This window comes from Heterodontus francisci, chromosome 23 (genome assembly GCF_036365525.1).
Source record: "Heterodontus francisci isolate sHetFra1 chromosome 23, sHetFra1.hap1, whole genome shotgun sequence".
In the NCBI taxonomy this organism is placed as follows: domain Eukaryota; kingdom Metazoa; phylum Chordata; class Chondrichthyes; order Heterodontiformes; family Heterodontidae; genus Heterodontus; species Heterodontus francisci.
Window position 1 is genome coordinate 56,794,046 of NC_090393.1, and position 13,661 is coordinate 56,807,706.

Below are 13,661 nucleotides of genomic sequence, written 5' to 3' on the forward strand. Positions count from 1 at the left end.
CTTTTCACTCCTGCCCCCTTCCCTACATTCACCACAAGCACTAGAAATGAGCAACACTTTGAAAAATGTAATAAGAGCAACAAGGAGACACATACGTATTTCCATCCCAGAGTGGTTTTGCAGTTTTCACAGTAGATGTCTGCGACAGCGTGCAATCCAGTCAGCAGCACCCTCTCCTCAGCAGGGCCGCAGCCCACATTCACCCTACACAGGGAAAGATCAGAGTCTTCAGTCTGCTGCTCATCGCACTACATACGTACTGCAGAGCCCACAACACATATACAAACCAGTGACTTCAAAGCCTACAGAGCCACAACACACACACAGACTTCACAGCCTGTGTCACATTATACTGCAGAGTCCAGTATGAACCCTACATGCCTACTCCATATGACACTGTGTAGAATGCAGTGTGTGTAATGGATAGGGTGCAGGGTTTATATCCCATGTATGTAGATGTGCTGGTGAAATACAAACAGTTACATTTACAGACATGTCAAAGTACTTCATGGACAATGGGCACAGAGCTGCAGGAGAGAGATGAGAAAGGTTGTGTTATGCCGAGAGGGCGGTAATGGTTAGAACAATTAAGACAAGACTCATTAGTATGGATTTCAAATCAGAGATTGAAGAAAAAGATAATGGGGTGACTTGGAGAACGAGGAGTAATAATCATAAAACCTAAATAAAAGATGGGGGAAACCGGTGAAGTTTGGTGCGGACCAGTGTGGTACAAATTCACCCGGATAAATTTAACTGGTGGACCGTAGATGACAGAGCATTGGAGGAATTAAAAAAAAACTTGTAGTTTAAGCATTAATGGAGGAAGAAATGGGACAAAGAGAAACGATACTTGTGTCCCCTAACAATCCAACAGAAGAAATGGATTCTGCAACCTTACTTCATATTACATGGAATACACACACACACCCCTCAAAACACAGTGGAGCAACATTTGGGGGAGGGACAATAGCAAATCACATGACACATTTGCACCAAATATACATCAAGGGAGATCTACCTCAATTCAGTTGCCCTGTAAATTTTCAGTTCACACCCATCTTGGTCAACTTAAGTCATTATACACAGTCAAATCAGAGAGGCACCCTGCATTTCCAGTCACCCCCATACTACGTGGTTCTCCTAGAATCTAAATGTCCAGTTAATTATGCATCCCAATGCACTAAAGTTACCATGGAAAATCCCACAACTTTCTCCCAACCTTTTAAAGAAAATGCACAAATCTTCAGTAGTTTAATTGCAAAGCAGCATGCAACTGTCCTGTGAATCCTGACCAGTGTTCTTTGCAATGAATTCTGGGTAGTGTGCAAAATGGTTTTTTTTCACCTCTGCTACTGCTCCCCCTCAAACAAATATATACTGTCCTTGAAACCTGCTGCCCATTTCCAATCTCCCTTTCCTCTCAAGTTGAACATGTCACCTCACAAATCAATGCCCATCTTTCCTGCAACTCCATGTTTAAAATGTCTAATCAGGTTTCTGCCCCTCAGAGCACTGAAACGGCCCCAATCAAAAGTCACAGATGACATCCTAGGGATGGGCTGGCCAGCGATGCTCACATCCCATGAAACAACTAATAAAAAAATCCTGTTACCAACTATGGCGACTGCTATAGAAGGATGAGGGGAGAACAAACTACTCATACATCAGCAACTTTATACAGATTACAGACAATTTGTTTCAACTGATGTACAATTATGACATGCTAGAAAACAACTTGCAATTATCTAGCATCCAGTAAAAATGTCCCATGGTGAGAGTCAGAGGAGCATTATCAAACATTTGACACCAAGCCACACAAATAGATATTAGAATGGAGAAAAGAGGCAAGTTTAATAGTGCAACTTAAAAGGAGAGAGAGAGAGAATCAGGATATGCATTAAACTCAAGACAATGAAAACTGCTGTCAAAGGTGGTAAAAGGATACACTATCCTGTTCTCCAGGAAGAGCAATGTATTTCTACTTATATTAGGAATCAGGTCATTAGGGCTCTTCTACAGGGCAGAACATGGCAGAAGTTTTAATTGGCTATTGTGTATCAGTCTTTACTACTGATAATGCTGGGTTATCAATGACAGCATAGGGTCAATGATAAAATAGAACATGTTAAAGTGTACACAGATATAGTTGTTGCTAGAATAAATGCCCTTAGAACAGATCAGACTACTGACCCTGTTAGCAGAGTGCACTCAAACACTGGAATTTAACCACTCTCCTTCCAGCGGGTAGGGTGGCAAACAGCTCACCCACCCCAGGCCAATTGAGGCCCTTAAGTGGCCAGTTAAGTGCCACTCCCTGCCATCACTGGTATTTTACCAGTAGCGGATATGCACTCTAGCACCTAAATAATATAAGGCAACCTCCTTGCGGGCTTGGGCACACTGTGCCCAGAGGGCCCCCCAGGAGCATGGGCTGTCCCACTAAAATAACACACCCCAGCCCTGCTCTCTGACCCGCCCCCATCTCGCTGGGGAGGCCTGACCCCTACTTACCTTTTTGGGGGCCAACATCCATCATCCTCCTCTTGCTGGGTGCAGTCCTAACAGTGGCTACTGCTCCCAGCTCGGACTGGTCAGCAGCCCTTGGAGGCAGGACCTCCTGCCTCACTGGGACAGATGCCCCAGCCCAAGCCAATTAAGGATCTGGGCCATGTAGAATAGCAGCATGGCTTCCAGGCTCAGCAGAGGCGGGCTTTCACCCAACATTTCAGCCAGTGGGCAGGGCCACCGTCTCAACCTTAAATTCTGGTTGAAGAAACAGGGAACTGTGGTCGGAGAGCCAGTTCCTCATTTATTTAACAGCGCACTGGGTCTGGGATAGCTCCCATGGACTGGAAAGAGGGTCACATGGCACCAATATTGAAAAAAGGACAGGAAGTCAGGACTGGAAAACTGTAGGTCCATTAGTCTGACTTCAGTTATAGGTAAATTTCTAGAAGGGATCACTGGAGAAACATTTATAACCACCTTGAAAGCGAAGGATTTTTTTTTTTAAGGGAATCTCAGCATGACTTCTGGAAAAGATCCCACCTCACCAATGTAGTTGAATATTTTGGAGTTACTTGGTGGATGTTGGAAGTCCAGTCTACAGGGTCAAATATTTTGGGAAGTCTTGATCCACACATGGTTACTTTTTTTTTTAAAATTTGCATTCATGGGATGTGGGCGACGCTGGCCAGGCCAGCATTTGTCGTCCATCCCCAATTGCCCTTGGGAAGGTGGTGGTGAGCTGCCTTCTTGAACCGCTGCAGTCTATGTGAGGTAGGTACACCCACAGTGCTGTTAGGAAGGGAGTTGCAGGATTTTTGACACAGCGACAGTGAAGGAACAGCGATATAGTTCCAAGTCAGGATGGTGTGACTTGGAGGGGAGCTTGCTGCCCTTGTCCTTCTAGTTGGTAGAGGTCACAGGTTTGGAAGGTGCTGTCCAAGGAGCCATGGTGCGTTGCTGCAGTGCGTCTTGTAGATGGTACACACTGCTGCCACTGTGCGTCAGTGGTGGAGGGAATGAATGTTTGTGGATGGGGTGCCAATCATGCAGACTGCTTTGTCCTGGATGGTGTTGAGCTTCTTGTGTGGTTGGAGCTGCACCCATCCAGGCAAGTGGAGAGTATTCCATCACACTCCCGACTTGTGCCTTGCAGATGGTGGATAGGCTTTGGGGAGTCAGGAGGCGAGTTACTCGCCGCAGGATTCCTAGCCTCTGACCTGCTCTTGTAGCCATGGTATTTATATGGCTATTCCAGTTCAGTTTCTGGTCAATGGTAGCCCCTAGGATGTTGATAGTAGGGGGATTCAGCAATAGTAATGCCATTGAATGTCAAGGGGAGATGGTTAGATTCTCTCTTGTTGGAGATGGTCATTGCCTGGCACTTGTGTGGCACAAATGTATGTTTGTATCTTTTAATAGATAATTTAGTGTGATGCACTTGGGTAGAAGCAATTCCATGTATGTGCACAACATGCAGGGTAGTATGCTCAAGGCTGCAGAGAAGGATCTGGGAGTTATAGTGCAGGAGTCATTGAAGGTCCATGACCACTGCCCTGAGGCTACTGTGAAAGCAAATAGGACACCAGGACTATCAAATATGAAAGAAACTAGCTTTTCTGTATAGAGCCTTGATCGGGCCACAACAGTGTCCAGTTTTGGTCCCTTCACAAAGTCGGACATTTAGAGGCCTTCAAAAAGGAGGGTCCCTAAATTTAAAAAAAAGGGTCCTTAGTGACTAAGGCAGGTCAGATTTTTCAATCCATCTAAGTGGATAGGATATTTGATATAGATATGCTAGGGACAGTCAGGGGACACAAGCTTAAGTTGCAAAAGCCACAAGGTACTTTTCAGACTCATTGAGCCCTGGAATAAGTTGCCAGCATGTGCAAGTGAGAAATTGCTGCAAGTATTCAAAAGTGAACTAATGCACTCGAGCATGGCTGACATCTGCACATAGATGAGTGGGTCATTGGGGGGTTGTCATGCAGTCACAGCAGTTGCCATGAGCTTGTTTGATCGCCGTTGGGAAATTCCTATCAGAGACCTGGAGCTCTCTCCTAAACTAGCCCAAGGTTATCCAATTTTGTTTTTGCCTGTCTAGGAGATTACCTAACTGTGCGTGGGGCTGGGGAGGAAAGAAAAAAAAAAAAAAGAGGATGATGAAATTTACATCCAGGAAAACCAGGACAGGTTCAACATATCTTTCCCTCTCTTTTTTTGTATGCCTGTATCTGCTAAAGTGCATTATAGCTGAGCTCAAAATCTCACTAGGTCTCCATACACATCACAGTTTGATCACTAGACAGCAGAGGGAAATCCTGGCCCATCTCCTGACCCTCCTCCCCTCAGATCCCCAGCCCACAGGCACAGGGCCAGTTGCAGAGCACTCCCTTCCACCCAGTGAAAAATCAGCCAGCTCAGTACTTGAAACCTCCCTGGTCTAAGAGTACTACACTCAGTTATGCATCAGTCTTCTGAACCAAAGCCAGAGTGTATTGTAGAGCCTCAAAACCATTCACCACTGCACAAGTGGATGAGCAAACTAATGCAAGCTAGCACCAAACACAGATCGTTGTTATTCCATTCAAAGAGGCAGGACAGGAAAGTCATACCTCCATTTAAGTTCCTTTTTTCAATTTTCCAAGAGGAAGTAACTGCTCCATGCTTAGTCTTCAATTTTATTATACATAACTACAATAATCAAGTGTTGGACATTTAAATGACAGGCTTGAGATGGAAACACCTGGTGTAGAAGAGTTACAAGAGCAAAAAAGGGGCAGGGTTTGATGAGTTAGCCAATTACAGCATGGGCTAACTGCCCTAAAGCCTGCAGCTAAGGACAGGGACACGGTGAGCCAGGATTCCAGCTCCTAATTACTACCCAGTGACTCCTGTCAGAAAGTGTTTGCATATGGGGGCAGAATTGAGCTAACGGTGATACCTTCCACAGTCAAACAGCTTGCTGACACAAGCCAAACTCTGAACAAAGCACATTCCACTGAGATAGTGGAGGGGAGCCAATACCGTGGACCTTCAAAACGAGGAGAAAGACTGGAGATTTTGTGGGGGGGGGGGGGGGGGGGGGTGTCACACCCATATATTAAAAAAAGGTATTTAAAAAATAGTTGATAGACTGGCAAAATGGAAGCTGCCTTATGGAGTCACAGGGAGCACTTATTGCAGTCCCAAAGAAAGATCAGCACCAACTCTGTTTGCAATTACATTTTTTTTTATTGATTCTAAATTAAAGAGGAGAAAAGGTTATTAAACCCAGCAAGCCTGCTCAGAAGTCATGGAAGATTATTCTACCATACATGCTTCTTTCTTCCCCTCCCAACTGTTAATCCTCTGTTAACACCAATTTCCTTCTTTGCTCTCCTTGCAAAAAATATCAAGCAATGCTATTAATAGCTCCACAGTTCCTTTATGGGGATCAACATAGCTGTTTTCCACATACTGTGTAACTTCTACTTTAACCATAGACATTAACAGCTGGCGTACACAATGTTAAGACTTCAACACTTTGGCTGTTCACATGATATAAAACCGCTCACATACTGTACAGAAAAAAAACATTTCTTTGCTGGCAGCTGTTTTAAACCAGAGCCCCAATATCTGACTCCAACAGACTGCTTCCCAACAATATAGTATTCAAGCCAATGGAATGTGTTCTCCTCTTGGAATACCTATTCCTTTCTCCAAGTCTCAGTATTTGGAACTGGAAAAAACTGCTTTAAATCGGATACCTTGAAGACTTTGCAAATTGCAAGAGAGCAGGCCCAGGGAAGAAATACCAAAGTTACCTTGCCAACACCCACAATTAAATACTTTTCCAGAGACCCACAATCACCTATATCCCTAACCCAAAGACTAGCTTGCTATCATACAACTCCAAAAATTTCTCCACTCAGTGACATAGCCACTGTTTGATGTTTGAAGCAAAAAAAGAAAAAAAAAAAAAATCACAGGAGGATTTTCAAAGTACTAAGCCAAGGAAATCTCAAACAGCCATAACATAGCACTGGAGGGACACCATTCCATACCCATAGACCATTACTTTAGCACAAGAGGAACTCCAACACCCAAACTCAACAGGAGCAAACCCCAAACATTACATAGCAGCAACTTCTTGATCCTGAAGAAACCCTGCTCCCACTTGATACCCAAGTCCATAACCTAGAAGGAGACTATCCTATACTATCAATCTGCTTAATCCCATCGGGTCTCACCCCCACCCCAACTTCTTGTCTCAACCCCAAATCCAGTGAAACCCCTACCCATTGGATATGCAACACCAAATTTAAAGAATCAAAAGCAATGAATTGATCTCTAGCACAAAGATTTAAATATTTCTAGTGGGACCACCATGAAGCAATTTATCCAATGGATATATGAAACGCTGCACATTTTCAAACCATTTACACTTAGCCAGGTGTCATTTTATGTTCTGGGTCATTGATATGAGTAAAAGCAACATCCTCTGCTTAAAATCTGGTTCAATTAGCCAACCAAGACCACAATTGCAAAACATTTCAAAGATGGTATTCGAGCCAGCACAGTACCCCATTACTCACCATTCTGACTTAAAATCCAACCCCAAAAAGCCATAATAGCAGGTTTGTGAGCACAAAGATACCTAGAGGAAAAATAAACCCATGGGTGCTAGGGCACACAGGCACCTCAAAATAGCAAACAGCAAAGAGCCACATACTTACACAGAGTTGAACAGGTATGCACGTCCCTGGCTGCCCTGGAACGACTAAGAGAAAGAGAAAGAGAGGTAAAGATTAACATGTTTGGGATGAAAGGAACCAGAGACTTCAGTCCAAAAGTTCACCCTGTATAAAAATAACTGAGCTATGTTTTCATACAAACAAGGGTGTGGATTCCACGACAAACACACAACTGGGTAGCAAGGGAGAAAAACCACTTGTTTGTTACAAAAATATACTCTAATGGCACTTAGTTTCTTAGTTTTATATTTTTAAAAATCCTCTCCATATTTAAACAATGTCCTGGTCAGCTTTGCACTACATATTTAAGACACCATTGGGACAAATGGAAGGGCAACTTATGCAGAGTCCTACAATTAAGTTACCTGAAACCAGTCAATCCTAGAAATACACAGCATCTTAAAGAGAAGGCAGATTACACCAGACATGTTAACACATCTCTTCCACATGCTAGCGAACACAAGTATCCTTTGCAATCTGTAGAATGGGGTGCCCAAACACACTCCCTGCACCAGTCCCAGATTGGCAGGGCTGTTTGACAGAGGCCAAGTGAAAGCTCAGTAAAATGTTATCCACAATGTGGAGAGCTATTGCCAACCTCAACTAAAAATCAGATTCAAATAAATTGCAGAAATCTAGATCAGAACATCTCATTGTTTGCAAAGAATTTGCAGTTGTTGATAGCAAGAGTTCTTACCCTGGGTGACCAACTAATCCACAGGGAACAGTTTCAATTAAAAAGATGCATCTCAATTCAAATCAACAGGCTTGCTTCCAAATCAAACACATGGTGTGATGAAGATTCCAGAGTCAGACATTAAAGGGCCTACACGGAAATCCACAGGCACAAAATAATTGATTACCAAGAGAAGTAGTAAGGTGTAATTACAGTTTAGGGGAAGGGTAGAGTTTTTTTTTTTATAAATGGTTCCCACTGACTACTTGGCCACCAGATTATGTGCAGATCTTCCAAAGCGAGGCCAGTAAGATCTTGCAATATTAAACAATTCTAATAAATACCAAGCAGTCTGAAGTATAGTGCTTGTACCAAGTGAGCATTTCCAGTTATTGGACATTCAACTCTGTTTATGGGCTGCACACTGCCAATTTTATAACTACATCTTCCATTAACAGGCTGGCACAAGTTGTCTTTTTGTTGCTGAAAATCTGCCAAAGCTGATTAGAGTGAGGCAGGCTTCAGCCAGAAACAAATCAGCTCACACATATGCAGCAAGCTATTCTGATTGGTCCCAGATTACATCATATTTCCATTACCAACAGGAAACTCACACCTCTCCTGGCAGTGCAAGGTTACAGTTGGGAGCGTATAGAACTTCTCCAGTGTACCATCTCAGTCAGCAAATCTGCTGGGAGGGGGAAGCTGGTCATCAAATCAATGCCAGGTTTTGATACTCCATTTCCAATATCCAGAACAGAGGCTGATGGAGCAATGTGAAGGCAGAGAACTATTTCATTGCATGCTAATTATTTGAGAAGCAACAGAAAATTAAAATCAGCCCCATTTTCAAAGTTATGGTGACTACTATTCTTGGGGCCCACAGTTACACAGGTCAGCCCAAGACCCAATTACTAAAACCACCTGCCATCCATGCCCACAAGTTACACTGCAGAATATCCGAGAGCAGTCCCAATTTCTGCAGGTCATTCAGGTACCCAGTCTTTTTCCTCCATAATCTGTAGGGTAGGATAGGGTTAGTTGTGCCAGGGAAGATGATCAATGGTGGGAGAAGTGAAGGTGCAGAGTAGCATATAACCCGTTGAAATTCATTTTTGTTATAGCCCAACAAAAACTAGATTGGAATCACCCATCGCTTAAGCTTATGTCAATTGTTGGTGTCCGCGGAATTTAAATTTCCATTCTACTTGTCTAGTCGCAGTGTATCCAGGCACTATACAGATGCGAAGGTGCAGCCTCGGCCTCATACCCATTTTAGTGGCAAGCACGTAGACCATATCGCAGGTACTGGGCAATGTAAATAGATGTTGGAAAGGTACAGGTGCATGGGTTGAATCTGTTCCCCTGAAGCATGGCAGTCTGAATATACCCAATATGGGTGCAGTAACTTTCGCCTGAGAAAAAAAAAAGTGCCCAGGCTAGTGCAATCAGCTCAATAATCAGATTTGAGCAGCCCAACAGCTCACTGTCTGAGTCACTCCAAAGAAACATCACAGCAACTGATGACATAGGCTCCCAGAAACTCAACCCACCCAAATACAGAAAAGACTGTAAACATTTCACCTGGTCACCACACATTCAGGGGAAAAGTGTTGTGTGGTGTATATCCTGAGGTGCTCCAGTTACCATTTCCACAATTCTTTCATTTACCCCATGTCATTAACTCCCTTATACATTGAGTAGATAAACAAATTCTGAAGATAAAGTGCTTGGTGCCACATCCTTCATGCAACAGCATGCTAGAGTGCTTTTCAAAAAGAGTAGGTGGTCATGGAACAGGAGACACGGGGAAAAACATTTAATATAGGGAGAACCAAAAGCATGGCTGAGGAAATTGGCTTTTTTTTTTAAAAAAAGAAGTTTTTGAAGGAAGAGGCAGAGATCGGCGAGAGAAAAAGGTGAGGCAGCAAGTTCTAAAAACAGTAAGGGAGGAGTGACTGAAGGATTGGCTTCCAATGGTGGAGCAGAGGCAAGTGGTGACACAAAATTGGAGAAGTGGGGGTGCTGCATAAACACAGCCAGAGTGGCATACAGAAACAAGTTAAAAGGTAACACTTAACATGTATCCAAAGCACAGCTCACATTCACAAGGTGGGTGGGGAGAAACAATATCAGGTGGTGTGGGAAACAAAACAGCCCAGTAGGTCTGCTACATGAATTGCCAGTATTGACTCCTGCTCCCCATGCCAAGCAATGCCCACTCGGATCCCCACCATCCCCACACCAAAACAGGGGTTGAGACAAACCTTCAAAATTCCCAGTCGTGTTTCACTCATACTGGTCATGGTGAGTTCTGCCCCATGTCTGAAGTCCGATTTCATTAATGAACAGTCCACAGCAACATTTCACGCCAACATCCTGTTAAACTGCAACAATGCTCACTCCTTCAGTGTATATATCTACACAAGTGACAGAAAAAACACCAGCTGCTGCAAACTGTGAAAGTCAGGCAACAAACACCCAGTTGGAACATATAGTCCCTTAGTTGGTTCATCTATAGCAAAGGAAATAGTGACCAGTAAGCACAGATACAGCAACAAGTTGCCATGCTCCTGTAGTACAGTAAAAATGAGCCAAAAAGCTCATGGACAGTTGTACTGGCTAATGCATTTTGCTACTCTGAAGGCCCAGGTGACTCCACTCAGGGCAAATGGGTTCATTAACACTCCCCATGGCAACATGATAGAGGGATACTAAATACATCTTTTTAGAGAAAAAAAAAGTTTAAAAAATTTGAGTTCGCTGCCAATGCCATCGCACTCTACAACATTGAGAGGTCTCAGAGCCACAGCTGAAAAACCTGGCTTTCCAAGGAGCAACAGGCATCCACATCACTAACAGTTCTATAGGATCAATACCAAAGGAAAAGAGAAAGAGGATAAATCAGACAAAGAAAGACACGCACCCCCACACAGAGGCACACAGGAATGTTAGAGTAGATGTCCATGGCAACTTGAACCCCAATAAACTTTTGAAATGAGGAAATAAAAAAAAAAGACAAAACAGACAAAAAAAATTGCGGAAAATGGCCCATTGTAACATTCCCAACTACTACACATGCCATGGAGAAAGAATGGGAATAGAAGCAGGGGTCAAGAACAGGAGCACAGATTCAGTGTCAGTCTGCAGTTTAGAGAATTTTGCCAACTACACCGAATCAGAGTTGACCAGACACCAAGGAACAGCATAGGTCTAGATCACCCATGTAAAAAGGCAAGGAACAGCTCACACTAAAGCACCAATTAGCTCCTAATCACCTTTCTCTCCCCTCCCCAATGTGAGGGGAGAAGGAAGAGTCGTACCCAGACAAAAATTTCAATTTGTAACTGAAGGCAGCACACAGCCCATCACTGTCAAGCACTGGGATAAAAATAGAAGCATTTCTGGGCAGTGAGGCTATTTGTATTGGCCACAAAATCAGAGGGAGCGGCATAGCAGGAAAGGCTGCAGCTGAATGGAAAGAGCCTTCCCTTCCTGGTACCACCTAAGCCCAACTCCCTGTTGCAACACTAAAATAAAAAAAGTAAAATACTGTAGATGCTGGAAACCTGAAATAAAAAAAGTGCTGGAAATACTCAACAGGTCTGGCAGAATCTGTGACCTTTCATCAGAACCCTGCTTCTCTCTCCACAGATGCTGCCTGACCGGAGTATTTCCAGCACTTTATCTTTATACCCCCTCTCCAGGACATCACACCCTCCTCCCCAGGAAGCCATAACAGTTGCAAAGTTCCCTCATTGCTCCATATGTAGTTTACACCATCTAAATGCTACCCAGAGACAGGTCCCTAGACACTCGCTCAGTCTCCTGTGGGGCTGCACTGAGCTCCAGCTATCCTGAGTGCTCGTCTTTCAAATTTTGAAATGATCGGCCATGGTTTTCACAGAACAGGAGACTGGAGTGCACTGGTAATCAGGAGACTCACATTCAGGCACAGAGCGAATGAAAAACCCAGCAGTATACAAATGGAGAAACACCCACCATCAGGCAGTAATGTCACAAATGTTAGGAACAAAAAAAAAAGTAAAGCTCTTGCTTTTATGATTCTCTTTCCCCAGTCCGCCCTCAACAACTGCCACAAGATGCTGACTCTTGCTGAGGTGCATTCGTGCAGCTTGTCTGACCTTTGATGCAACATCCAAGTTCATGTTTTGAGCATTAGCAGGCTGTTCAACTACAGGAGACACAGCAGCTGAGTCAGATTGAATCATACAGCACAGGAGGCAGCCATTGGGCCCCTTCGTTCCTGTACTGGCTCTTTGAAAGAATGATCCCATTAGTCCCATTTCCCCACAAAGGCCCACAGTTTTTAAAAAAACTTTTCAATTCTCCTTTTAAAAAGTTTTTATTGACCTGCTTCCACCACCCTTTTGAACAGGGAATTCCAGATCACAAAAAAAAAAAAATTCGCATCTCACTTCAGGTGTCAATTATCTTAAATCAATCAGTGTCCTCTGGTTACTGAACCCACCCACCCCCTTCTGCTAGTCGCAACAGTATCTCCCTATCTATCCCATCAAAATTTTAAAAAGGTCCGACAATTTCAGTTCTCACCCAACATTTTAACACCTGCCACTCACTGAACAGTGATCAGGAACCCCCAGCAACTAGTTCTCCTACTCCAAATCCTGCCCAGGAATGTTACAGTGCCACTGTTGCTAGCTCGAGCTAAGGCAGCTAACTCAACACAAACTGAGGCTACTTACCAACTGGGACAGCAGAGATTGAATACGGTCTCTGCTCGTTAACAGTGCAACACCCAAATTGCTGGCCTTCAACAAACTATTTTGAACTAAGAGTAATACAAGTACCCCAACCCCTCCCCCCCCACCAGTGTGGTCTTACCTTGGAAATTAGCTCGTCGTGATTCGCTAGGTGAGCTCGACAATGGATGCAGCTGTATGTCCGGTGGCAGTTTGGCAGGTAAGCCTGAAACGTTTTTGACTTTGTCATCTTCACCATTTCCAACGGGTGTTCTTCGCTGCTGAGCTCAGGGCTGGCAGTCGAAGAGTTACAGGCCTGGTGCACTCTCTGACAGAAGAAACACTGGAAAACGCAAGCAAAAGCCGTCGTTGTACTGGAGTGTGTGTGGCCTTCTCCACACAGACACCACAAGGGAAACTGTCAGAACCTGCAATAGGAAATAAAGCATTGCATTAGCACAGGTGAAAAGACACCCAACTTGCACCCAAGGATAACTATGTACCCAGTTTTCAGTTTATCAGTGCAGGGAGAGATATTTTTGTTAGGTAATGCTGTTAAGGATTACAGAACCAAGGCAAATAGATGGAGCTGAGATACAAACAAGCCATGATCTAACTAAATGGCAGAACAAACCTGAGTGATTAAGTGGACTACACTTGTTACTATGCTTGGTGGACTCTGCTTTTTCTCCAGATGGTTCCAACTTTAAACTCTTGTTTAAAAAAAAGCCCTAAAGTTAGCATTGCCACACTATCCTCCTCAGTTGTGATTTCCCTAACATTACACACGTTCACCCAGGAATTACTTACATTTGGTTTGTTGTGCGGCAGCCCCATTGCAACATGTGAGCACTCTCACCACTCCCTCCCCTAACAAGAGTAGGGTTTTTACAGATTAAGTGTTAAAAACAGGAGCAAAAATGCTTCTTTGAATCTAGGCAGTCGACTGTAGACTGTGTTGCCTCAGCTATCGTTTCTCAAAGTTACTCAAAAAAAGTTATAGGTTCTTTGAAAGGT

The 13,661-nt window shown here is 43.8% G+C and overlaps 1 protein-coding gene across 10 annotated transcripts in view; it reads right to left on the reverse strand.

Annotated features, from left to right (window-relative positions):
• The window catches only part of ypel1 (yippee-like 1), a 103,932-nt gene that overhangs the window by 72,327 nt on the left and 17,944 nt on the right, over positions 1 to 13,661 (reverse strand). For 7 of the 10 annotated variants that reach the window (XR_010977293.1, XR_010977294.1, XM_068055348.1 and 4 more), the window contains exons 2-4: positions 12,787 to 13,072; positions 7,227 to 7,270; positions 96 to 204 (exon numbers count right to left, since the gene is read on the reverse strand). Coding sequence is in view for 8 of the 10 variants with exons in the window: in XM_068055348.1 (XP_067911449.1) it covers positions 96 to 204; positions 7,227 to 7,270; positions 12,787 to 12,903 (270 nt within the window). In the remaining 2 variants the exon portion in view is untranslated. Of the gene's footprint in view, positions 1 to 95; positions 205 to 7,226; positions 7,271 to 9,190; positions 9,336 to 10,187; positions 10,341 to 12,786; positions 13,073 to 13,661 lie in introns of those variants that run through there. The other 3 variants (XM_068055351.1, XM_068055353.1, XM_068055352.1) reach the window with 3 other exon arrangements.